We start from the raw sequence: 27,852 nt of genomic DNA, 5'->3' as shown, positions 1-27,852 counted from the left end.
TGACGCACCTACCTCCCTCTGCTCTTCCACCACAGCTCCTTCACCCTCCAAACGATTGAAATCTTCAACATTGGAAAATTTCTGACAGCAAATTACTCTTAAATTCAGTATGAGCTTCTTTTTTTAAAATGTTGATGGCCATTATTAAAATTTCTGGTCATAATGCAAGTTGAAAGAAACAAATATAAAATGCAATGAGAAATCTTGACACTCATTTCCTACACTATTTTGGAGTGATGCACTTTTCGATATTTCTTCCTCTTTTTTTTTTTTTTTGCTCTGGGGTTTAATAAGTGTGCTTTCATATGAAACGTGTAAATTGAATTTTCCAGCAGGGACACTCGATCAAGACGATCATTGCGGCGGGATGGTGAAGAAAAACCTCGTCATTTGCTTAGCGACCTGCCCCTGCCTCCTGAGCTTCCAGGAGGGAACTCCCCAACTCATGTAAAAACCTCACCTGGAGAGAATACTCCACCTGGACAGACGTCAAACAAACGGCGGCCAAAGTAAGCCTTTTCCTCCTTTTTCTTTCTCTTGGGCGTTATCGATTCCCTTTGTGTACATGAGCATCTCTGAGCAAATGCGTTTCATCTTGTAATGCGCATTTATAAGTGAAATGTCCACACCAAAATTTGTATATCACCATCAATTTTGTGTGGTTATGCAGGATTTGTGGGCCACGGTTTGGGGAGATAAAGGCAAGTGAGGCAGACTGGGGCAAGCGCTGCGTGGACAAGTTTGACATCATTGGTATTATTGGGGAGGGAACCTATGGACAAGTGTACAAAGCCAAGGACAAAGACACAGGTAAAAGAGCCTGGCGAACAATTTTAGCTTCCACTGTATTCCAATAATTGTCTTCGACAGCTGTAAACATTGAAATATATACATACATACATACATACATATATATACATATATATATACATCTGCGGCATCTGCGGCACTGGCAGGTTATATATATACACACACACACATACACACATACATACATATACACACACACACACACACACACACACACACACACATGGTGTTTCAAAAAGAGTGATGCAACTTTAAACGTTTATTTACAGAGAAACAGAAACCTCAGGAATGTGAACCAAACATTTCTTGAAAGCTTCTGAGATGGTATTTTCTATCACTGATTGTTATTGCAGTCAGTCACTGCTAGAGTCAGTGAAAGCCCAAGGTCTAAAATTGGCATTTACGCAAAATCTTTGTAATTGACGTTCTCGATGTGTGCCCCTCCACGGTTCAGACAGGCACTGATCCTGACTCCAAAGTTCTGTGCAACTTTCCTGTAGGTCTCATGTGCCAATGCCTGGAGGTAGTCTGACACCTGCTTCAGATCATCCAGTGTGGCAGTGTGGCAGGGCGGTTGACGTAGACAGAGCGGTACACAGGGCAACGATGTGGTTTCTGAAGACCTGCTGCATGAAAGTGATGGTGTTTACCAGCTGTATACAGGGGTGCACCATCTTGCATAAACTAGGTCATGCTGAGCTGGTTTGGGGTGACCTTTTGGGCTAGATCATAATGGAACTTCTGGAGCACGGCCCGGTAGCGCTCACCGTTGATCGTCACCGTCCTGCTATTGTCATTCTCAAACCAGCAAGGCCCTAGCATTCCCCATATAGCACTGAAGGAGCAGAAGCATGTGACTTTATGCCCTTTCAGGTACCTCTCAGTGATCACCTCCGGTGGTTCTGCCCCCCAGAAAATGTTGTTGTGGTTGTTGATTTAGTCTCATACCACATGGCCACCACTTTTCTCTTCTGCTCCACTGTCAATGGCATAGTTGAGTTACGGAGCTAGAAATCCCAGGGAACAAATACCACGATAACACCAACAAACCCTGAAAAGGAAAGCGGTATTGGTCAAAAAACAAAGAAATGACAGGAAGTCAAAGGTATATCAATCGCTTTGAAACACCGTGTGTGTGTGTGTGTGTGTGTGTGTGTGTGTGTGTGTGTGTGTGTGTGTGTGTGTGTGTGTGTGTGTGTGTGTGTGTGTGTGTGTGTGTGTGTGTGTACGTACGTACACACACATGTGAATGTGAAGATACACATGTGTATGTGTACATTCGAAGTGTACAATATAATATTGTTGCGGATCTCCCAAAGCCCGTTCACGTTACAAAGGGGGGATTAAACCCCTTTTTCCCCTTGGGTCTTCGTGTCCACGAGGCCAATCACCACTTCCGCAGCAAGCGTGAGAAAGGGTATCGGGTCGACGCCGCACGTACCTTTGGTACCCACGCCGCTATGAAAATGGGGGTCGGACCTCACACAAGCCACGCTAATCGATTACGCCCGAGCGGTGTGCATATCACGTGACTTGTGCCGTTACTTTTTATGGAACCCGATTCGAGCGGTTCTTTTCGTACCACACGAGGCCAATTAATTGAAGGGACAGGAACGGTCAAATAAGAGGAATAACACAATTTATTTACACAATGTACAGGATTCGGATAAAGGAAAGGGGACACAGAGCAGAAGCTTAACAATGTTACTTATCCCCAGACACAGGGCCCATTCACGCACACGGGGAAATGGAAGAAGAGCAGGTTCGCGCGCCAAACGCGCCTGGCGTCGGTCGCTCCAGGACAGCTCGCCCTGCGTGGCCCTCTGGCGGTCACGGCTCGTATGCAGGAGAAGGCAGGCAGGAGGAGATCGCGCATCTGTGGCCCGGCACGGGTCGTCTTCTCGAGCGCGCGATTAATACAGCGCAGGGTACAGGGCACGGGGGAAAGTTCGTGTACAATCTCAATAACCAGCAATGCAATTGACTCGTTCTCTTGCGCGTTCTCTCTCTCTGACTCGATCAATGCCTCGACCCGAACTCCAACTCACTTTCACAGGGGCTCCGACTCAACTGAACTCAACTGACTCACCATACTCCCCGGCTCTGACTTCTCGTGCGTTCTGACTCAGGCGGGGGCTCGGAGAAGGGTTTTATGGCTCCGCCCCAGCCTTACCCAAATGTTCCATGCTCCGCCTCCCGTTGCCGTTGTGAGCCACTCCCCTCGAGCTCTGATTGGCGGCTCGCAGCTCACCGGCCACTCCCTCTGCAGCGCCTCCCTTCGGCCTTGCCAGACTTGTTGAAGGTCGACCACGTGGCATTTCCAGCCCAAAGGACCACCCTACTCACGGGCCTGCTCAACTCAAAACTAACACAGGAAAGGAGACTACCTTACATTTACGAAGAAATAACTGAACTATCGCGAGGCTTCATGTTGTGGTGCGTCTACCTACGAGGGGGAGTTCTCCTTTATTCTCAAAACCGCAACAATATTATTATATTACAGTGCAACATAATACAAGTACAGTACAATATAATATTATTCATGAGATCTTTATGTAAATACAGTACAATATAATAATTAAATAGACTACAAATCAATGTTGCGAGGAATCAATGGTTGCTAGGATACAGCAGCATGCCAAAAACCGTTATAAATGACAGTTCGAACATTCAAAGTGCAGTTTGATAGAAAGTAGGTGATGTAGTCATGCTGGTTGGTAGATTGATGTATTTAAGGGTAAGATGTGAATGATTTAATGATATCATATTATCGAGTGTGTAAGGAAAGTTATAAATACACTCAACCCTCGGCTATCGCGAACTCGGCTATCGCGTTTCTTTGCTATCGCGGCTCCCTTAAAAACTGCACAACACGACTATCGCGCCACAAATATGCGCTATAGAGCACCGGAAATGGTGGAAAGGGTGCTACGCCATCACCGAGCGTGGGGAAAGAGAAATCAAGGGAATCAAGAAGAGGAAGAACTTAACTTACGCTCAGAAATTCGAAATTGTGCAGTTGATAGACAATGGTGAAACAAAGCGAAGTGTTGGAAAGAAATTTGGGATAAATGAGTCAACAGTGCGAGATATTTACCAAAACCGTGATTATCGTAGAAACGTAGATAAGATTTAACATTCAACAGTGAAGCAAGGTGCTCCTTTATTAATGCGGCACTGGCAGGTTACGAGGAGCAGTATCATGCCCACGTCAACTCTCTCCACCAACGCCAGATCACCGAATTCTTACGGCCAGATTCGGCGTCAGAACAAGTCTAATCGGGGGACATTCGGGTAACTGCGGGGGGGCACAAACTGCCGTTCGAGAACTCAATCTATGATATAAATGCTTGATAATAAGAGGTTGCCATCAACAACCAACACACCAACCCAGTTCCAATTTAAAAACATGCTGCAAAGTCTCTCTCTTTCACACACACACACACACACACGCACGCATTCACGTACGCACGCAAACACTGCACAAAATATAGCCGACGTGCAAGTTTGGCGCCAAAGTCTTGGCCTGCGGGTGGGTGTGGGGGGGGGGGGGGCACAATAACTCCTTTGGTTGGGCATGGCCCGCGAATGCCCCCCCATGACGCCGACCCTGCTTACGGCGTCGCAACGAGGCACAGCCCTCTGTCTTTGACGAGCCCTCTGACGTTGAGCGCTTCTCTGGTGCTACAGCTGACACAATCCTGGACGAGTTAGAGGCACGTAGGGGTGGTCAATAAGACTCCACCCAAGCCTCGGAACCTACCCAACCACCTAAGCCCCTCATCGTTCCCAAAAAGGTAAATAAAATGGTAAAAAAGTACTTTTTTTACCATTTTATTTTTATTTACATATTGTGATTCTTGTTTTAATGTTTCTTCATATGGTAGAAACACTTGGTAAAAAAGTGGCAAAAATAGGTTAAATATGTGGTCAACTTGGGGGTCCTGGCACCAATTAGAATTATTACCATACGTTCTTCAGTTCGGCTATCGCGATTTCGGCTAACGCACACCGATAGCGGCACCAATTAGGCGCGATAGCCGAGGGTTGAGTGTTATAACTGCACATCGGATTTTTATGTGAAAAAAAAAAAAATATTTTTTCACATAAAACGGCTTTTTTGCGCGCAAAAAAATTATTTTGCTATTTTCGGAGAAAAAAAATTTCGCCCTTTTTTGGGAAAAATAAAATAAAATGCCCTTTTTGGTCGAAAATGTCTGGCAACGCCAAAAGAAATTAGGGAATTTTTCGAAATTTTTAACTGCGATCGAAATTTTAAACTGCGATCGAAATTTTTAACTGCGATCGATCTCAAAAACAAAACGTTGCGTCCACTTGTGTGCGTTGCGTCTCCAGCGTGTACAGCAGTGAGGTGGTGTACTACAGTGAGAGAGTGTACACAAAGTGTGAACAAGTCTCCTATCAAGTGGAGTGCTGCTCTTCGTGACAAGTGGCTAAAGGAATTCAACGCTGGCGGCGATGGGGCCACCTTCAAGTACGTGTCGAGTGACACGGCTTTCTGTCGAGCTTGTGAAAAGACTTTCCGGGCGAAGCAGAAGTCTGAGCTGGCCCAACATGTCCGAGGAGACCGCCACAAGAGCAACTTGGCCTTGAAGAAGAAGAGGACGGTCACGCAAGCCACCATGGAGGACTTTGGTGGCGGAAAGAGGCACAAGTGCGACGTCGTGGCTCAGGAGCTGTGCCAGGCCATGCTGGCCGCTGGCATCCCATGGTCGAAATTGGAAAACCCTGCCCTCCGGTCGTTCCTGGAGAAGCACATCACTCTCCAGATCCCCGATGAAAGCTGGATTCGAAAGCACTACCTCGACAAGTGCTACGACGAGGCCTTGGCGGGGATCCGTGCCGACCTCGGACAGCAACCCATCTGGCTGTCCGTCGACGAGACGACCGATTCGGCAGGTCGATATGTGGCCAACATCATCGCGGGACGCTTGTCCAAGGAGGGGTACTTTCATCCCCACCTCGTCCAGTGCATGTTTCTGGAGAAGACCAACTCCGGGGAGATCGTGCGCGCAGTCAATGACACGCTGCGCTATCTTTGGCCTGATTTCAAGCCGGAGTGCCTCAAGGTCCTCGTCAGCGACGCCGCGGCCTATATGATCAAGGCCGGCCATGCCCTGAAGGAACTCTTCCCGGACTTGCTGCATGTGACTTGCGTTGCCCACGCGCTCCACCGTGTCTGCGAGACAGTCCGAGAAATGTTCAAGGACGTCAACGACCTGATTGCCACGACGAAGAAGGTGTTCGTCAAAGCCCCGTCGCGTGTTGTCCTTTGGAAGGAGCAGCAGCCCAATCTTTCTCTCCCCCCGAAGCCCATTCTGACTCGGTGGGGGACGTGGATCGACGCCGCGGTGTTTTACACCGAGCACTTCGAGGCCGTCAAGGACATTGTGGACCAGCTGAACGATGACGACGCGATGGCAATCCGGAGTGCCAAGGACCTGTTCGGAAAGGCGGACATCAAGCTCAGTTTGGTCTTCTTAAATGCCCACGTGTCGTTCATTCCGAAGATCCTTAAGCAGCTGGAGGAGGCCGGCATGGAGCTGGCCAAGGCCTTCCAGCTCCTTGATCAGGCCAAGGAGGAGCTCGAAAAGATCCGAGGCTGCCGTAAGGAGATCCTGCTCACCAAGTTCAAGGCGGTGCTGCAGCGCAATCCCGACATTGGTGTGCTGAGGACAGTGGCTTTGATCCTGGATGGAGATCAGCACGGATCTGAGGTTGGTGTGCCGGCTGGAGTCAAGCTTGCCGACATCCCCCTCTTGAGGTACTGCCCCATCGTCAGCGTCGACGTGGAAAGGTCCTTCTCCGTCTGCAGAAACGTCCTCACCGACCGCCGACACCGCCTCACCAAGGAGAACATTACCAAGATAATGATTTCAAACACCTACTTTAACCGTTCCTAAAAGGGTCTTGTCAATTTCTTCTAGTCCTCTACTTATCAAACAATGCGGTTGCAATAAAGGTACCTGAACATCATTTTTTACCTGTTTACTAGCCCAGAGTGCTTAATGTTGTGCAGGAAAAAGCTTATCATTTTTTGTTCTTTTTTTGACTGATTTCTGGAAAATTTGGTAATAATAAAAAATGAATAAAACGGGGGAAAAAAATATTTCGGGATTTTTTCACATTAAAAAAAAAAAATTTCCGCTTTTCAAAACATAAAAGGCCTATTTTCTTAACATAAAAATCCGTAGTCTTATTGATAACACATAAAATCCTATTGCGAGTAAAGTTGGAAAAAGTGATGTTGCATTGATGGGTTGACTGACTGCCTGGACGCAACTGAGGTTGTGGATCGACTGATGTACCATCTGTTGATGTGGATCCATGATCGAGGTTGTGGATCCGCCGTTTGGAGAGGTCCTGGGCTGAAAGGATTGAAACCTCGAGGAAGAACGGTGCCCAGCTGATGATCCATGCAGTGGGGAAACTAGTCAATTGCTTATGGGTTAACTTTCTTGCTTTAGGTGGAGAAACTATGTTTGAGGTTTGCAATTTGAATAAAGTTGAATATGGGATGTTGTGAAATCAACATCATTTACAACAATCCTTTAAATTATTTATAGTTAAGTTTAGGAACAACCGATACTGTACACTTAATTGTGTGTGTGTGTGTGTGTGTGTGTGTGTGTGTGTGTGTGTGTGTGTGTGTGTGTGTGTGTGTGTGTCTGTCTGTCTGTCTGTCTGTCTGTCTGTCTGGGTGTGTGTCTGAGTGGGTGAGTGATAGAATTGTGAGGAACAGAAATGAAAAAACGAGATGTATGTATGTGTATATATATATATATATATATATATATATAGAGCATTCAGAAAGTATTCAGACCCCTTCACTTTTTTCACATTTTGTTATGTTGCAGCCTTATGCTGAAATAGTGTAAATTCATTTTTTCCCTCATCACTCTACACTCAATACCCCATAATGACAAAGAGAAAACAGGATTTTAGAAAGTTTTGCAAATTTGTTAAAAAGAAAAAACTGAAATATCACATTGACATAAGTATTCATACCCTTTGCTATGACACTTGAAATTTAGCTCAGGTGCCTCCCATTTCTCTTGATCATCTTTGAGATGTTTCTACACCTTGATTGGAGTCCACCTGTGGTAAATTCAATTGATTGGACATGATTTGGAAAGGCGCACACCTGTCTATATAAGGTCTCACAGCTGACAATGCATATCAGAGCAAAAAAAAAAGCCATGAGGTCGAACGAACTGCCTGCAGAGCTCAGAGACAGGATTGTGTCGAGGCACAGATCTGGGGAAGCCTACAAAAAAATCTCTGCTTCATTGAAGGTTCCCAATAGCACAGTGGCCTCCATAATTCTTAAATGGAAGAAGTTTGGAACAACCAGGACTCTTCCTAGAGCTGGCTGCCCGGCCAAACTGAGCAATCTGGGGAGAAGGGCCTTGGTAAGAGAGGTGACCAAGAACCCGATGTTCACTCTGGCTGAGCTCCAGAGATCCTGTGTGTATTCACTCAGGCTGAGCTCCAGAGATCCTGTGTGGAGGTGGGAGAAACTTCCAAAAGGACAACCATCACTGCAACACTCCACCGATCTGGGCTTTATGGCAGAGTGGCCAGACGGAAGCCTCTCCTCAGTGAAAGACACATGAAAGCCCGCTTGGAGTTTGCAAAAAAGCACCTGAAGGACTCTCACACTAACTCAGACAAGCCAAGGTTCTAACAATTGTAAATCTATCAATTATTCTTGTAGTACAAGTCAAACCTTCGTTATTGTAAACTCGTAGAAACTCGTAGTTATGACTCATCGTTATCGTAAAACGGTAGCGCTAAGTGCTATGTATATTCCATGTATTCTCCTCTCTCTCTCTCCATCCACTTTCCTCTCTTAGGTCAAATGGTGGCATTAAAAAAGGTTCGTCTGGACAACGAGAAGGAGGGCTTTCCCATCACGGCCATTCGTGAGATAAAGATCTTGCGGCAGCTAAAGCACTGTAGTATCATCAACATGAAAGAGATACTCACAGACAAGGAAGATGCACTGGATTTCAAGAAGGACAAGGGTATGTTGTCCAATTTCCACTGATTGAATAACATTTCATGATTTTAAAATATTTAGTTGAGGGACGTGCTTGTATTTTAATTTGCTCTATTTCACTTTAATACAATGGAGCTCACATTGTGCCTTTACTGTGACAGGATTGTTTTGTGTATATAAAATCTTGGCTCATGGAAGAGTGGTGTGACGAAGGGTGCAAAGGCAACATACTGCCGGTGGTGCATTGGGGGCTCTTGTGGGTGCAGCAAAGCAAAGGCATGCATGGGCAGGAAAAGAGGAGAGAATAGGATGAAGCACAGAAACCTGCAAGTGAGAGGGTTGGGTTAGATCGGGTGAATGACTGAAGAAAATATCGTGCAGGGATAAGGGATGCCATGAGATGGTGTGTACCTTCAATGTGAAGCCCTGTTGGGAAGCGTGCGATTGAACAGACTTGAAGGCAGTTCCATAAATGGGAGGAACGAGGAACAAAAGAGTTTAGGTGGGCTGTAAGGCCTATATTTTGAGTTTAATCAGAAGGGGGGTTATTAGAAGTGCATCAATGCTTCATGGAAGAGCTGGGGAGGGTTGGAGGGCTGGAATAATAAAGGGTACAAGATTGGAGGATAGGTGTTCTTAATAATAAAAAAAGAGGAGCCACCAACCTGTCTTTGATGACAGCAATTGACTTTGTGCCTCTTCCTCATTGTGGTAAATTCCAATAATATTGAGATTATATGGTGGTGATGACCCAGACCTCTCCCCATCCCCAGAGTGGGGATCAAGAGGTATGAGTTGCTGCATGTTTGAAGAAAGGAAGCCATACCTATAGTCATTCGGTGGATGGTACAACACACAGACAAATGCAGTTGCGGAGAGGCATGTGCACTGTGCAGTCAGAGTGATTCCAATAGGCTCGGAGGGGTTAAAATGGACAGCGGCCATTGAGAAATGGACAGTGGCCACGAAGAAATGGAGTTCTTGCCACGAAGAAATGGAGTTCTTGCCAGGAAGAAATGGAGTTCTTGCCACTCACAGATGGAGTTCTTGCCACTCACAGATGGAGTTCTTGCCACTCACAGATGGAGTTCTTGCCACTCACAGATGGAGTTCTTGCCACTCAGATGGAGTTCTTGCCACTCACAGATGGAGTTCTTGCCACTCACAGATGGAGTTCTTGCCACTCACAGATGGAGTTCTTGCCACTCACAGATAGAATTCTTGCCACTCACAAATGGAGTTCTTGCCACTCTAAAATGGAGTTCTTGTCACTAAGAAATGGAGTTCTTGCCATGAAGAAATGGAGTTCTTTCCCCGAAGAAATGGAGTTCTTTCCCCGAAGAAATGGAGTTCTTTCCCCTAAGAAATGGAGTTCTTTCCCCTAAGAAATGGAGTTCTTTCCCCTAAGAAATGGAGTTCTTTCCCCTAAGAAATGGAGTTCTTTCCCCTAAGAAATGGAGTTCTTGCCACTAACAAATGGAGTTCTTGCCACTAACAAATGGAGTTCTTGCCACTAACAAATGGAGTTCTTGCCACTAACAAATGGAGTTCTTGCCACTAACAAATGGAGTTCTTGCCACTAACAAATGGAGTTCTTGCCACTAACAAATGGAGTTCTTGCCACTAACAAATGGAGTTCTTGCCACTCACAGATGGAGTTCTTGCCACTCACAGATGGAGTTCTTGCCACTCACAGATGGAGTTCTTGCCACTCACAGATAGAGTTCTTGCCACTCACAAATGGAGTTCTTGCCACTCTAAAATGGAGTTCTTGTCACTAAGAAATGGAGTTCTTGCCATGAAGAAATGGAGTTCTTGCCATGAAGAAATGGAGTTCTTTCCCCGAAGAAATGGAGTTCTTTCCCCTAAGAAATGGAGTTCTTTCCCCTAAGAAATGGAGTTCTTTCCCCTAAGAAATGGAGTTCTTGCCACTAACAAATGAAGTTCTTGCCACTAACAAATGGAGTTCTTGCCACTAACAAATGGAGTTCTTGCCACTAACAAATGGAGTTCTTGCCATACACAGCAATATAATCACTGGGATAACAGAGTGGCTTGTCGAAATTGAAGTGTGAACAGCCAGGAAGAGACTCTTAGCAATCAAAGGCCTCCTTTGAGGAATGTTTCAGTTCAACATATACATTCATGAAGCCAAACAGTTCAATCTTGGTTTCATCAGACCACAGAATCTTGTTTTTCACAGTCTGAGAGTCCTTCAGGTGCTTTTTTGCAAACTCCAAGCGGACTTTCATGTGTCTTTCACTGAGGAAAGACTTCCGTCTGGCCACTCTGCCATTAAGCCCAGATCGGTGGAGTGTTGCAGTGATGGTTGTCCTTCTGGAAGTTTCTCCTATCTCCACACAGGATCTCTGGAGCTCAGCCTGAGTGAATATCGGGTTCTTGGTCACCTCTCTTACCAAGGCCTTTCTCCCTCGATTGCTCAGTTTGGCCGGGCAGCCAGCTCTGGGAAGAGTCCTGGTTGTTCCAAACTTCTTCCATTTAAGAAATATGGAGGCCACTGTGCTCTTGGGAACCTTCAATGCAGCAGAAATTTATTTTGTGGGCTTCCCCAGATCTGTGCCTCGACACAATCCTGTCTCTGAGCTCTGCAGGCAGTTCTTTCGACCTCATGGCTTGGTTTTTGCTTTGATATGCATTGTCAGCTGTGAGACCTCATAAAGACAGGCGTGTGCCTTTCCAAATCATGTCCAATCAATTGAATTTACCACAGGTGGACCCCAATCAAGGTGTAGAAACATCTCAAAGATGATCAAGAGAAATGGGAGGCACCTGAGCTAAATTTCAAGTGTCATAGCAAAGTGTATGAATACTTATGTCAATGTGATATTTCAGTTTTTTCTTTTGAATAAATTTACAAAACTTTCTAAAATCCTGTTTTCTCATTGTCATTATGGGGTATTGAGTGTATATTGATGAGGGTAAAAATGAATTGAAACGATTTCAGCATAAGGCTGCAACATAACAAAATGTGAAAAAGTGAAGGGGTCTCAATACTTTCTGAATGCACTGTAGCTGCCACACTGGTTAATGACCCTCTCACACCAGTACATTTTTGATGAACCCACTCAGCACACATTGTACATTAAATGGAGTTCACTTCGACACCCTTCCTGCACACAGCACACGGCCACTTCCCAGTTCTTTCCACCTCACCACATGCTTTACCACTTGCAATCACCTTCGTCTTTCCGATATTCACCTTCAGACCTTTTTTCTCCATACATTCCTTCCACTTGTTCATCTTCTCCTTCACTCCATCCATACTTTCCGCAATCAACACCAGATCACCTGCATACAACAACTCCCATGGTAAACCCTCCTTTACATTCCGAGCCAGCACCTCCATCATAGCTACAAATAGTCGTGGACTTAGTATCGACCCCTGATGCACTCCCACCTTCACCTCAAACTCACCACTGTTCCCGTCCTCCGTCCTTACAGCTGAGCGTGCTCTTTCGTACATTGCCGTCACTGCTCTGATCAACCATTCCTCCACTCCTAACTTCCTCAATGCCCATGTCACTACTTCACGTGGAACACTATTGAATGCTTTCTCCAGATCAACAAACCCAAGAAACAACTTCTTCCTCTTCTCCATGTACTTCTCCTGCAACTGCCTCACAATAAACAGCGCGTCTGTCGTTCCTCTTCCTGGCATAAATCCAAACTGCATTTCGTCAATCTTCACTTTCTTCCTTATCCTCCTCTCCAACACCCTTTCCAATACCTTCATTCCATGCTCCAATAACTTTATCGCTCAATACGAGCCACAGTCCAGAGGGTCACCTTTCCCCTTGTATAGAGGGACGAGGGTACTCAGTCCCCAATCCACTGGAATGCGGCCTTCTTTCACCTCCAGATTACAGATCTCTGTCATTCTCTTCACTCCCCAACTTCCTGCTGCCTTCAACATGTCTCCCACAACTCCCGTCGGCCCTCCCGCTTTTCTACTCTTCATTGCTTCTATCACTTCCTTAACATCCTTCTCAGTTATCTTCTCTGCCGGTCCTAAAACTGGGTTACTCTCTATGTTTCCATCCCATTCATTCTCTGCATTCAACAGCATTTCCATATATCTTTTCCATCTTTCTTTAATTCCATCTGGGTCCACCACGATTTGTCCCACTTCATCCTTCAAGCAACTCACCCCCATCACATCACACGTCTCTTTCACTATCTGCTTTGCAATCCTGAAGACCACTCTCTGACCCTGTTCCAAATCCAAGCGTTTTCCGAACATTTCCTACATGCTTCCTGCACCTTTACCACCTCTTTCTTTGCAGCCTTCTTGGCTGCCTTATAGCTTTCATGCTCTGCCTTTTCTGCCCCTGTACCCTTCACCTTCTGCCACTCCTTGAACTTCTTCCTCTTCTTGTCAATCCTCTTTCCAAATTCGTCGTCCCACCACCATGTTTCGGAGTGCCTCAGTGGTCCTTTTGTCCATCCATATACCTCACCAACGGCTCCCAACAGACTATCTTTCATTGACATCCAACCACTTTCAAGCTCAACCACATCATCCTCTGCCATACTCAGCCTCTCTTTTAATGCCTCCCTCACCGTCGCCTCTTTCAACCTCCACACCTTCATTCTCGGTTGGTACTTCACCCGCCGAGCTCTCCTCGCACCTTTCACCCTTATGTCGCAGACAACCAAGTGGTGCTGTGAAACAGCCTCCTCCCCCGGGATCCCCGTAGGTGCCCCCTGTCTCACCTACACGCACCATCAGGTAGTCAACGGTTGTCGTCGACCCACCTGACGTGTATGTAACAAGCTAATTATCCTCTTTCTGGAACTTTCTTTCTGGAATACCACGTGACCTATGACGTCATGCTCTGTGAGAGAGTGTATTCGTGAAGACAAGTGAAGGTAATATAGCAGACAAGTGAAGAGAAACAGACAAGAGAAATTGCAGTTTCAAATTAAGTGAAAATGATGAAAAATGTGGTATTCTGTGCCATTTTTTCAGCAAAATTTATTGGAAAGAATATTCCTCTGAAGGCAAGGTGTTTCAACTGTCATTAATGTGTACCACTTTTGTTCAGTGGCCTTGACCGTGCAACAAACAAGATGAAAAAGTGAAGAAAGTTTGATAAAAACATAATATCAGAACATGATGGAATAACAAGATTTTAATTACGAGGATAATTTTATTCTCAAATACAGTTTTGCAGTAAACAAAACAAAAAATACTTTTATAATTCCTTAGTCTGAATTAATTGCTATTTCATCCATGTCTTTTGTCATATTAATAATTTTCATCTTCATGTGAACACTCGACCTGTTTACAATCAACCAGATTATCAATGCTCCCTGCTCCCAGCAATGATGCAACCAGCGGCCAAAGGCTGCATGCGAAATGGTGATGATTCTTTTATTTTGATCTATGATTAGTGATTTAAGCGAAAGGTGTACACGTAGTGTGTGGTGTGTTAATTGGTTTGTTTGGCATTAGGAGACATTATTGTAATTTCAACGATGATTTACAAGGATGTGTATCGTTATCTTTGCACAGGAGCATTCTATCTTGTCTTTGATTACATGGATCATGACTTGATGGGGCTGCTCGAGTCTGGGCTGGTGAACTTCAATGAGGAACATATCAAGTCGTTCATGAAGCAGCTCATGGAGGGCCTCAATTACTGCCACCGGAGGAACTTCCTGCACCGAGATATTAAGTGTTCGAATATTCTGCTGAACAACAGGTGCTCATTCGCACTATCAAATTGATTGAATAACTCGGGTTTGTTAGATTGTGCTTTATAATAACACAAGTAAGAGGATTTCGTGGAGGGGTAATGTGCCTGGCCCACATGGTCTGGTCCACAAATCATGTCAGACTACACTTGTTGTCAATGTCCTCTACCTTCAAGGCAACCAAAGTTCTGTCTTGGAAAAGGCAGCATAATTCAAAATCTTTCTAACTGAATGCATAAGTTAAATCGTGCAAAAATGTCGAATTTAATTGTAGCGTCAAATTGAATATGCAAGGTAAACATGAATCATGGCTTTCGCTTTCAGAGGTCACATAAAGCTGGCAGATTTTGGGCTTGCTCGGTTGTACAGCTCAGAGGAAAGGTCAGAGTTTTTTTTTTCTGCTTTGGACATCTTTCAAATCTAATTCTTTCTCAGTAGAAGAATAATTAAAGCACTTGTGAGTCATTCTTGCTCCTTTTATTTTGTATTTTCTCTGCTGCAGTCGGCCATACACAAACAAGGTTATTACACTATGGTACAGGCCACCAGAGCTTCTGCTGGGTGAGGAACGATATGGACCTGCCATCGATGTTTGGAGCTGCGGGTAAGTCAGAGCATCTTTACCTTCGTTAAATAGTCTCGTACATTATTATTTCCCACATGGTGATCATCTCTTTTCAAACACCCCATGTTCGAACACATAAAAACAAACAGAAAATGTTTTCGAGTTTTCATCTTTTGGTGGGAAGCGTGGGAATTTGTTATGGCACGCCATCGGCTTCGCTCTGGTTTGTTTTTGTTTTTATTGGTGGTTGGGGGTTTGCAATCAGTAGAAAAAAAATGTTGCCATCAGCACACCCAACTCTCAAAAGTGGCAGAAGGCGAAGGGTATGGGGGCAGAAAAGGCAGAGCATGAAAGTTATAAGGCAGCCAAGAAGGCTGCAAAGAAAGAGGTAGCAAAGGCGCAGGAGGCATGCAGGAAAATGTTCGGAGAACGCTTGGATTTGGAAGAGGGTCAGAGAGCGGTATTCAGGATTGCAAAGCAGGTAGCGAAACAGAGGTGTAATGTGATGGGGGTGATTTGCTTGAAGGATGAAGTGGGACAAATCGTTGTGGACCCAGATGGAATTAAAGGAAGATGGAAGAGATATATGGAAATACTGTTGAATGCAAAGAATGAATGGGATGGCAACATAGAGAGTAACCAAGTTTTAGGACCGGCAGAGAAGATAACCGAGAAGGAAGTTGAGGAAGCGATAAAAGCAATGAAGAGTAGAAAAGCGGGAGGGCCGCCAGGAGTTGTGGGAGATATGTTGAAGGCAGCGGGAAATTGGGGTGTGAAGAGAATGACAGAGATCTGTAATCTGGTGGTGAAAGAAGGCCGCCCGCATTCCAGTGGATTGGGAACTGAGTACCCTCTATACAAGGGGAAAGGTGACCCTCTGGACTGTGGCTCGTATCGAGCGATAAAGTTATTGGAGCATGGAATGAAGGTATTGGAAAGGGTGTTGGAGAGGAGGATAAGGAAGAAAGTGAAGATTGACGAAATGCAGTTTGGATTTATGCCAGGAAGAGGAACGACAGACGTGCTTTTTATTGTGAGGCAGTTGCAGGAGAAGTACATGGAGAAGAGGAAGAAGTTGTTTCTTGGGTTTGTTGATCTGGAGAAAGCATTCGATAGGGTTCCATGTGAAGTAGTGGCATGGGCATTGAGGAAGTTAGGAGTGGAGGAATGGTTGATCGGAGTAGTGATGGCAATTTTCGAAAGAGCACCCTCAGCTGTAAGGACGAAGGACGGGAACAGTGGTGAGTTTGAGGTGAAGGTGGGAGTGCATCAGGGGTCGGTACTAAGTCCACTACTATTTGTAGCTGTGATGGAGGTGCTGGCTCGGAACGTAAAGGAGGGTTTACCGTGGGAGTTGTTGTATGCAGATGATCTGGTGTTGATTGCAGAAAGTATGGATGGACTGAAGGAGAAGATGAACAAGTGGAAGGAATGTATGGAGACAAAAGGTCTGAAGGTGAATATTGGAAAAACGAAGGTGATGTCAAGTGGTAAAGCATGTGGTGAGGTGGAAAGAACTGGGAAGTGGCCGTGTGCTGTGTGCAGGATGGGTGTCGTAGTGAATTCCATTCAATGTACAATGTGCGCTGAGTGGGTTCATCAAAAATGTAGTGGTTTGAGAGGGTCATTAACTAGTGTGGCAGCTACATTCAAGTGTAAGGTGTGCACAGAGGGAGCTGCAGATGGAAGAAATGTTGAGTTGGATCTTGGAGACGGTATGAAGCTGGAAGGTGTGAAAACACTTTGTTACCTCGGAGACATGCTGAATGGAGAAGGTGGATCAGACTCGGCAACGGTTGCTCGAGTGAGATGTGCATGGAAGAAGTTTCGGGAACTGAGTGGCGTGCTGACGAGGAGGGGAGTGTCCTTGAAGCTGAAGGGAAAGGTGTATGCTGCATGTGTGAGAAGCGTTATGATTTATGGGAGCGAGACATGGGTAATGAACGTGGAGCAGTAACGAAGGCTGGAAAGCGTGGAAATGTGAATGGTTCGGTGGATGTGTGGAGTATCGCTGAGAGAGAGGAAGACAAATGATGAATTGCGAAAGATGATGGGAATAGAGCTTGTGATGGATGCTGTGAAGAGAAACAGTTTGAGATGGTTTGGTCATGTGTTGAGGAAGGATGAAAGTAACTGGCTGAGAAGAGTGATGGAAATGAATGTCGAAGGAAGTGGAGGACGGGGAAGACCGAGAAAGACTTGGCCAAAGATGGTCGAAGAAGAAATGCGGGCAAGGGGGTTAACAAGGGGAGATGCAGAAAATAGGGCAAAATGGAGAAGATTGTCACGGGGACCGCAAGGCTAACCCCCGCTCTTGCAGGGAAAATGGCCTTAAAATGCCTGTTGTAGTGCACCCAACTCGGTGCAATATAGTTAAGCTTGGCACAATATTAGAAAAAATATAAATAAGTTTGGCCAATAAAACCAGTTTATTTTTGTGAACATTTATTTAGATTGTTATTGATTATAATTTTAAGGCCTACATAATTATTACAGTGCGTAATACATCTGATAGTATTGGTGTCATTTAATCGCCCACCAAAAACGTAACTCTGTATGATCCCACACATGCACTGGACACTAAATGCTTCCCTTCGGAACTCTTTCTCAAATTCAACCCCACGTACACGGTGTCCATTGGCTACTCTGCCCCAGAGCCAGCTGCTTTCGCAGAGATGTTAATCGCTTCACTCACCCAAATTGCATTTTTTTTCACATTGATGGAAATCTAATAAATTTGTAACCATAATTTTTTTATGTCCCGTTTCGATAAATTTCGTCTATTAACAATGGAATTTTTTTTCGTCAGTCTGAGTGTGATCACAAATCGACGTTTATCACCATTTACTTATACAAATCGAATCCTGCCAAGCCTAAATATAGTTTAGCCACAGAAGGTATGGTTTTGATTGTGCAAACTTTTATTAGGCAAATCAATGATTTTTTCAATGAAAACAGATGAATATACAGAGATTCTGCTTTGCCTTTTCTTGGAGACGGTTGGTTGTAACTGCCAGGTGACCAAATACGGAGTTGAATATATCTCAGGATAATACGGAGATGAATGGTTTTCCTGCAATGTCATAAATATAATTGACACAAGACTTGGCTATCTTTTATCATTCTTGTTTCTGCCATATGACACATGACCTCTCTTGCTCCTGCAAGCGTTAATTCTTGAAACGTCAGCTTTATGATGCTTCACACAGCAGTTAGTAGACCTTTGTCAACCTTCATTTGATTAAAACCTATGATTTTAAAAGGCAGGATTTACATCATTGGCTTGCCTATCTCCGAACTTTTTTGTTTCTTGCGGGAGGAGGGGTCTGCAGGTGATTGTTTCTTGAGGAATCTGTGTTACAAAACCCAAGATGTGGAAACATTTTCTTTTTCCATTTAAAAGTATATATGGTATAATGAATGAGAAATATATTTGTGTGGAGGAAGGCAATAAATTATTGTCAACCATTACAGCCATTACTGCACAGTGTGCAACCAACAAACATCAGCTGATTTTTAAGTTGAAATTCAAGGACAGATTTCAACAGATTCAAGGACAGATTTCAAAGTTAGAATTGAACAAACATCTCCTGGACAAAGCCCTGTATTTATTGGCGCTGAGGAAGCGCCTCTAGCGAATGACTTCCAGCCAGTGTAACGCTAATTCCTGTCACAGGAATTCTGAGATCATATAAGTGGGCGTGGCAGTTCCTGATTGGTTCGTGTTGGGGAACGCCTTCTCGCTGCCGACGTGACGTAAATTCGCGCACGCGCACTGGTGAAGCTTACTCGATCTTACTCGATCCCATATTACATGTACTTTCATTGCATACAAATTATACTTCCTCCTAGAAATTCCATGCCCGAACCTCAGCGCAATCCAAGAGGATTCACTTGTTGTATTTGGCACTGAAACGTGCCTTCGAAACATGAAGCAGTGTTTTGCATTATAGATACTAGCGTGACTCGGCGCGCTCCGCACGCCTCACCACACGTCGTTTCAGAGGGGTAGGCATCCTTGACCATTTCGGTGCCTTTTGGGTCTTCATGGTGTTTTGGGTCTTCAGGGCCATTTGGGTCTTCAGGGTCTTTTGGATCCGCTGGGCCTTTAAGGGTATTTTGGGTCTTTGAGGTGTTTTGGGGTCTTTGGTGTCTTCAGAGGCTTTTGGGTCTGTGGGGTCTTCAGGGGCTTTTGGGGTATTTTGGGTCTTCAGGGTATTTTTGGTCTTCGGGGTCTTTTGGGTCTTCAGGGTGTTTTGGATTTTTGGGGTGTTTTGGGTCTTCGGGGTGTTTTGGGTCTTCGGGGTGTTTTGGGTCTTCGGGGTGTTTTGGGTCTTCGGCGTGTTTTGGGTCTTCGGGGTGTTTTGGCTCTTCGGGGTATTTTGGTTCTTCGGTATGTTTTGGGTCTTCGGGGTGTTTTGGGTCTTCGGGGTGTTTTGGGTCTTCGGGGTGGTTTGGGTCTTCGGGGTGTTTTGGGTCTTCGGGGTGTTTTGGGTCTTCGGGGTGTTTTGGGTCTTCGGGTGTTTTGGGTCTTCGGGGTGTTTTGGGTCTTCGGGGTGTTTTGGTTCTTCGGGGTGTTTTGGGTCTTCGGGGTGTTTTGGGTCTTCGGGTTGTTTTGGGTCTTCGGGGTATTTTGGGTCTTTGGGGTGCTTTGGGTCTTCGGGGTGCTTTGGGTCTTCGGGGTCTTTTGGGTTTTTGGGCATTCGGGGTCTTTTTGAGCCTCAGGGCCTTGAAGGGTATTTTGGGTTTTTGGGGTCTTTGGGGGTATTCAGGGTATGTTGGGTCTTTGGGGGTCTTGGGGGAATTAAAGGGTCGTCAAAGGTCTGAGGGGTCTCAGCAGTCTTAATGCAATTAAGAGGGTTAATTAAGAGGGTAGTAATTTTTTTTGAAGAAGAGGAAGACGTTTTCGTCGCATATAAACATACATACATACATAGCGAACCATATACGTTTGCTCTATTATAATAAAGATAAATTACATAGATACCACACCTCTATCTCGACAGAACAATGAGCCCTCTTGCAGCTGTGGTCTTGCAGCTGTCGCGTCAACATGATGTCACAGCATGCTCCAGTCATCCTCGCGAAACCAGCCTTATGGTCATAATAAATACCATGGATAATCGCAAAAAGTGGGTCTGTAAAAAGTGCATTAACTCTGTAACTACTAGATCCAATTCAACTCCATCTTCACGTGTGATAGACCTGAGGCTCGTCCTGGTGGTGGGGTGGCTATCTTTATCAAAAAATTTCTTCCTCACTCTCCCTGCACTGCCCTCTCCCCACCACACCCCCAGGAGTACCTCTGGCTACGGCTTCCCCTCTGCTCCCACATTTTGTTCATATGTACGTTGTACCATCCACCAAACAGTGATGACTCCATTTACATCTCGCTGTCTCACAAGATGGACGAACTTCTATCCACTCATCCCAACTCTCTTTTCCTCATATGTGGCGATTTCAACTGTCATCATGCCAGCTGGGTGGGTGTGGGTACCTATCGCACCAGCCAGGGCACCTCAGCAAAGGTCTTCTGTGACTCATTGGGTCTGACACAATCTGTCAAATTCCCAACCCAGATCTCAGTCAACGGTACATCATCTCTTCAAGACTTGGTTATGACTAACTTCCCTGCAAATGTCTGCTGTTCTTCTTCTGCTCCAAACAGTTCATCTGATCATTTGCTTGTTAAAGTGGACATCTCTCTGGGCATTCTCAGAGAGCCTCCTCCGTGTCGATGAGTCTGGCATTTCACTCAAGCAGCGATCAAACATCTGGAATGGACTCCCATCTCGACTGCCTCTGACATCAACCAATTCTGGGAATTCTTCCAAAGTAAATTGCTCTCTCTCATGCACAGATTTATCCCATCTCGTCGACAGTTGTCATACCCTTCCTCCCATCCATGGTGCACTGAATCTTGTGTTGAGGCAGTTGCCTTGAAACAACTTGCGTTTGCCTCATGGAAGGCAAATCCAACTGAAGGTAATCTCAGTTCCTTTCACAAAGCTCGGAACAAGTGTGTGTCCACCCTCAGGAGTGCCAGGAAGCTATATCTCTTTCCTCTCAAACCTGTTTACCTCCTCCAAATCCTGGTGGCATCTGGTCAAATCTGTTTCTGGTGTTTGTTCCTCCTCCATCCCCTCCCTTACCTCAAACGGCTAAACGGCTGACATTGCACGTGAAAAAGCCGAATGCCTCAACTCTGTGTTTACCTCAAAATCTTGTGTCCTAACCTATCTCTCTCTGTACCTACCTTGCCCAGTCAAACCCAGCTGCTCCGCACTCTGTGTCCTCTCCTGACAAGGTGGAGAAGTTTTTGTCAAACCTCGACTCTGATTCTGCAACTGGACCAGACGGCATCAGCCCACGGGTCCTAAAATCCTGCTCTGCCGCTCTATCTCACCCTCTCTCTGTTCTTTTCACCCTCTGTTTTGCTCAAGGTCATCTGCCAGCATCTTGGAAATCAGCAAACATTATCGCTTTACACAAAAAGGTGCAAAAACAGATCCTTGCAACTACAGACCAATCAGCCTGCTCCCAATTATCAGCAAAGTCATGGAATCCATCATCGCTTCTGACATCAAATCCTTCCTCTTCTCCAATGGCTTGATATCCGATCATCAATTTGGATTCAGATCAGGTCACTCTACTCTGGACATGCTGCTTCTGCTGTCTCAACAATGGATGGAGGTCCTCAATGCCAAACAGGAAATCGGAGCTGTCTCCTTTGACATATCACATGCCTTCGATACGGTCTGGCACACAGCTCTGCTCACCAAACTCTCCTCGTATGTTATCCATGGAAATCTCCACGCATGGCTTGCGGACTTCCTTTCTGGACGTAGTCAACGTGTGGCCCTGAATGGATTTCTCTCATCTCCCCTCCTTTTCAGGCTGGAGTTCCCCAAGGCAGTGTTCTGGGCCCTATGCTTTTTCTGGTCTTCATCAATGATCTCTTCGACTCTCTGGAAAATCCTCTCTATCTCTTTGCTGATGACTCCACTCTCTGCCGCTCCATTCCTCATCCTTCAAATCGGCAGTCTGCAGCCTCCTCTCTCTCAGCAGACCTGGACAAAATCACAGACTGGTCAAACAAGTGGAACATGTCTTTCAATCCTGACAAATCTCACACTCTTACGATGTCTTTCCGAAAAGACCGACTGGAAAACCCTCCCATCTACTTTCTCAACAATCCTCTCCAAGAAGTTCTGTCGCTCAAGCTTTTGGGTCTCACTATCTGCCATGATCTTTCCTGGGAAAACCACATTTGCTGGCCTCCAAAGCTAGTCACCGCCTGGGCATCCTCCATCGTGCGAAGTCCTTCCTTGGCACACCTGAGCCCCTCACCACATACAAGGTTTCATCCGCAGCTCAATGGAATACTGTTCCCCCCCTCTGGGCCGCCTGCTCCTGCCTCACACCTAGCTCGGCTTCACGCTGTTGATACCAAAGCTTTCAGAATCATTGGAATCTCCTGCGATGAAGCTAACTCCGAGGGCCTTTCACTCACTCACCGCAGGCAGGTTGGTGGTCTTTCTGTCTTCTACCGACTCCTCTCTGGCCTTGCTCCCCCAGCTCTCTCTGTGCTCTGTCCCCCAAATATTCCTACAGGTCACACAAGATCTGCCTGCAACCCTCTTATGGTTAAACTGCCAAAATCTAGGCTCGCTGCTCACCTTCACTCTTTCATTTCCCTTTTCTCCCACCTCTGGAACAAACTCCCCCACTCCCTTCAATCCCACTCCTCCCTTCAGGTCTTTAAAACAGCTGTTCACCACCATCTCTTATCTTTCCCCATCCAAAACCTTGATCTTTTCTATCCCCACTAATTCACCCCAGATCCACTTTTTTGAAATTCCAACTTCTTTCCTGGAACTCCTTGCAGTGTCCATATGTTTTATACCTCTCCCACCTCCCACCAAGCCATCTCCCTCCCACAGATCTCTTGCTGTCCCTGCTCTCAAATGTTGTGTTTGTGTCCTTTCCCCCTCTCTCCCCATCTTGTTTACCGCTCCCCTTATTTTGTGTTTTATGTGTCGGTTTGACTTTTTGTGTGATTAATGTTAGCTCTTTCACGAGCCTCGATCTTGCATACACAAAAAAAAAACATTGGTCCACTCAAAGGGCTTTGTCTGTGTTTGGTCCTCGATTGAAATATTGAGGAATTTTTCCCATCCTTTCAATTTAAGGATTACAGTATTGGACTGACACTTTTGTGCTCCGCAGAGTTCTGGCGGCAACACGTTCATGGATATTTGACTCACTTTTACGGATATATTGATCGCACAATGGATTAATTGATCCCACAATGCGGTCCACAGATGCCGCACTTTCACATCTTGCCAACCACTTTCACAGCCTTTCTCTGCCTTTTAGCACAATCAATTTTGTCCATTGTTTGACATTTGGGCATCAATAAAAACGGTGCACGAGAAAAAACAAAAGGCTCGTAATATGAAATTATCATACACACGGATGCAAACAATAACTCATCTCAGCTCAAAAACCACGATTGGCCGAAATGAAATCCTGCGATAACTAATCGCAACACAATAGGTTACCTGTGATTGGTCAAAACCCGTGATATTTGAGGGTTTACTGCTTACTATAAAGGTTAATTTGTATATTTATATATATGCTTCAAAAACTTTTAAAAACACTCAATCAAATCCAACCAAATTTCTCATGTCGCCTAAGAATGAATGATCGTTTCCCCGTTTGATCGTTTGAAATCTTTTTCCCGAATGATCGTTTGAAAGCCATTTTCCCCGCTCGAGTGGGGGCTAGCCATGAATGATCGTTTTAAGGCCATTTTCCCCGCTAGAGTGGGGGTTAGCCATGAATACACCAAAGAATACGCCTAAGAGTACACCAAAAATGGTTTTTGTCTGGGTTTGCATATCTGGGGGAGGGAGTTCAAGGTGGGGGGAAGACCCCAATTCTCTCTATAGTAGGTGAGCCAAGGCCTGAATCTAGAAGTGGGGTAGTCATGGAAGAACATACTTTTGTCTTTGGTGTTTTTTGGTAGAATGGACCATGGTGCACATGTCTAGGGTGGCCTGCTTGGGCAACTCTCTTGCGAAAGTGCTGATCCGGCTGAATTTATCATCTGTTGACATGGCAAATGTCGGCCCTAAAATTAGCGGTAGGGAAAATGTAAATGGCTATTTCACCATGTTGCAATTGTTGTATTGTAACATTTTAGGTATCATCATAAAGGTATTAGGCTGGGCTACAAATTGGTCTCAGAAAATTTTCATTTGGGTCACTAAGTACAGTTTTAGGGGTCAAAAGGTCACGCTCGGAAGGGTCAGGTGAAAATCTAGGGGTCGGGGGTATAAATGACCCCATTGTACCCAAACCAATAAAAATAAATAAATTCCACTCACAAATTTAAGAGTACTATATAACAAAGTTTTCAATAATCAAGCCATGTTTGATGGGAATACAAGTTTTGGGAATTAACCCCTTAGTGTCTATGAGCAAAATCGAAAAATGGCAAAAATTTGATTTTTTAAAATAGAAGTGATTCCACACTACTTGCATGATCAACTCATATGTATAATGGTCATATAACCTGACCATTTAAACCAATTTAACCATTGGCTTGCCTATATTAACCCCAGCCTGGTGTTGGCTTAGCGGTTAGGGTGCCGGCTTGGGATCCTAGGATCCTGGGTTCGAATCCCGGTCGATCACTAAATTAACACCAGGGGGGTTGACTCAGCCTGTCATCCTTCCGAGGTCGGCAAATTGAGTACCAGCTTGCTGGGATGAATGATCCCGGTGTGTACCCCGGTTTAGAATAGGTACACCGTATCCCTGCGCATCGTAAGAGGCGACTAAGGGTTGGCACTAGGAAGGGCATCCAGCCATAAAAACATTGCCTCAAACAGGGAACCATGATTGTCATGGGGCCCACAAGGCTAACCCCTGCTCTAGCGGGGAAAATGGCCTTAAAACGATCATTCATTCTGGGTGTTTCACTTAAACCATGTTAGCCCTGTTCATTCGTTTACAAACTGGTACTTTCAACTCGAAACCAAACATACCATGGGTATGAAACTTTTCTTGTTAGATTAGGCCTTAAAATATTCACAAGGTTTGATAATGAATCTCTCATGTACATTTAATGAGGGTAAGTGGGGATAAATGTACCATATCCATACAGTATCATTCCTCTAATGATAAATTACTACATGTCGTAAAATAGGGTGTGTCAATACAAGGCTTGTGAACTTTCTGTTAGTATTTTAGTTAGGATGATGAGGCTGATTATGAATGAAGAATCATGAGTGAGACGTTTATGTTCACAGAACATCTTCATTTTTTTTCCTCCATTAGTGTGCACCTCAGTGGATCCCCGCAGCAGTTACAAGCCATGGTGCATGAAACTTTGGCTTTTCTGCAAGAGCAATGTGGCCCACATTTATCTTTGCGACATTTGCATTTAGTTTTCTGCAAACCTGGTTTTGACGGTTTTGTCATCAAAGTAGCCAACAGGTATCCTTTCTTGGTATTCCGGCCAAAGTCGGTGGGATCGGGCAACGTTGGACTTGCCATTGTAGCACGTTTCCAAATTAATATTTGGTACAGAGCCCTCAGGATGTGAAGCTGAAAAGCATCGCTTGTGGGAGGCAATGATCGGATGTCAGATCTCTTTGTTTGAAAAAGATAACACCGTAGCTCATTCATAGAACCAGAGAAGTCCTTTTTCCCATACAGTGCATAGACATATTTATGCGCGGACTCTGCAATGGCTTCTGACATTTCAATACCCTCTTCAGGAATTCCATATTGTGCAACTGGCTCAAGGAGCTTTCCACAATCCAATGCCACTTTCAATGCACGTTTTTTTCCACAATGGAAAAAGTAGCTGACTGTATCACAGCCAGTGAGAGCATATGCTGGCAGTAAGGATGAGCTGGTCATATCTGTGTATTCGCTTGCCAAAAACTTGGAAATAACATGACATGGGATGAAGATGTTCTTCTCCTTTTGCATCCAGAGCTCGTCTAAACCATCGACCCTTGAAACGTGGTAGATAGCCAGCATAATGACATCCGTGTCAGTGGCTTGGATGACTGCTCTCTTGCACCCTTGTTCCTTTGCCGAGTATGCAATGTGAGCAAAGATACGCCTATCAGCCTCCTCATGTTCATCACATGCCAAGCTTTCAAGTTCTGATGTACCATTTTTGGTCAACTTCAAGGCAGGTCCATGGGTCATGCCTCCCAGTTTCAAGGTGCATCCATTTGGTATTTTCTGGTGATTTGTTAGCCATGTCTTGGACAGATACGCTTGGAGATGTTCCTTGTTTTCTTGATGGGAGACAAAACCCTTCCATAGTGGGAGCCCTAATTTGTCATGAGGGATGAAAGTTTTCGTCTTCTGGACCATTTTCTCCCTACGCATTCTCTCTTCCAGCTTCAAGCTTCTCTGAGGGCTGACATCATAGCGATCGCCAACAACAAGGACAATGTTGCAATCCTTTGGTCTAAGGCGCAAGATCTTTTCAAGATATTTTGCAGAAAGCTCCTCAAATGTAGTGCTCCCAAGTTCCTGATAGCGCTGAATAAAGGCCATGAGGTCAATGAAAAAGCCCGTATTTGATTCAGTATGTATAATGGGCAGTTCCTCTATTTCCTTCCACTGGGGACCCATCGTAGTCAGTTTATGCTGACCCTTTTTATCCCTCTTCTTGCCACAGATGAAACATACCATGGCAAATTCTGCCTTTGAAGTTGAAGATCTGGTGACGAGAGGCAAAGTTTTCTCAACAATATCATCCTCAGTTGTTTTGGAACGTTTCTTTTGATCAACAGATTTCTTGTTCGTATACATATTGCGACATCTTCAGTGATATTTTGGTTGTTTATCAAAAAATGCATCTCTGCAAATGATGTCATCTTGGAGACGACTAGCAGTGTCATCATGGCGGTGTGTCAGACTCTTGCGTTTCCTTCCAAACTGTAGCTCGGTGAGTTCTGCCATGGGTAGACTTTGGATGTTGTAACTTGAAGCTGAAAGGCAAAGTGCAAGGCATCAAATTTTCAGTGAAATCCAACCATGCCAATGGAAATAAAATAAAATGCCGCTAGCCCCGCAAATCGGGAGCTGTACTACTCAGCCATAAAATGAAAATGGCAACAAGGTGGCAGCTGTGGTGTGGCCATATTGGATGAAGAGTCGTGCTGGAAATCAAAAGGAAGCTTCCTCTATCCATGCGCAACACACAACTAAGAAATTGGATGAACTGACAGACATTTTTTAGTTAATGGGTGGAAACCAATTTCAAGATGGCAGCTCTGGCAGCCATATTGGATATGCGATTTGGCCTGAAATGAAAAGGAAGCTTCCTGTACCCACCCCCAACACATCAGTAAGAAATGGGATCAATCGGCCAAGGCATTCTTTAGTTAGTGGGCGGAAACCAAATTCAAGATGGCGGCTCTAGCAGCCATATTGGATATGGGGTCGGGCCGGAAATCGAAAGGAAGCATCCTCTACTCTGCCCCAACACACCACCGAGAAATGGGATAATGATCATGCCGGTAGAATTAGCCTGCATTCTCTCAGAAGGGGGACTGAATAACCGTGTCCTTATGGGCTTCCGTAGATTCCATTAAAATGTACACATGTTACATAATGTACAAGCCAGCCTAAAGTACTCAAAAGTACAGCCAAAAAATCTAATCACTGCAAACTAATTACCTGTTAATGAGGCATAATA

The 27,852-nt window shown here is 45.0% G+C and overlaps 1 protein-coding gene across 3 annotated transcripts in view; it reads left to right on the top strand.

The window, feature by feature from the left end:
* LOC137433817 (uncharacterized) overlaps positions 1–27,852 on the top strand; it is a 214,313-nt gene that overhangs the window by 132,339 nt on the left and 54,122 nt on the right. For 2 of the 3 annotated variants that reach the window (XM_068126212.2, XM_068126196.2), the window contains exons 3-8: positions 333–509; positions 671–810; positions 8,688–8,858; positions 14,370–14,559; positions 14,876–14,932; positions 15,054–15,155. In XM_068126212.2, the coding sequence (XP_067982313.2) occupies positions 333–509; positions 671–810; positions 8,688–8,858; positions 14,370–14,559; positions 14,876–14,932; positions 15,054–15,155 (837 nt within the window). The remainder of the gene's footprint in view (positions 1–332; positions 510–670; positions 811–8,687; positions 8,859–14,369; positions 14,560–14,875; positions 14,933–15,053; positions 15,156–27,852) is intronic. The other variant, XM_068126204.2, reaches the window with a different exon arrangement.

Source organism: Myxine glutinosa, chromosome 1 (genome assembly GCF_964187855.1).
Source record: "Myxine glutinosa chromosome 1, kmMyxGlut1.1, whole genome shotgun sequence".
Lineage (NCBI taxonomy): Eukaryota > Metazoa > Chordata > Myxini > Myxiniformes > Myxinidae > Myxine > Myxine glutinosa.
This window is presented reverse-complemented; position numbering and strand designations above follow the sequence as displayed.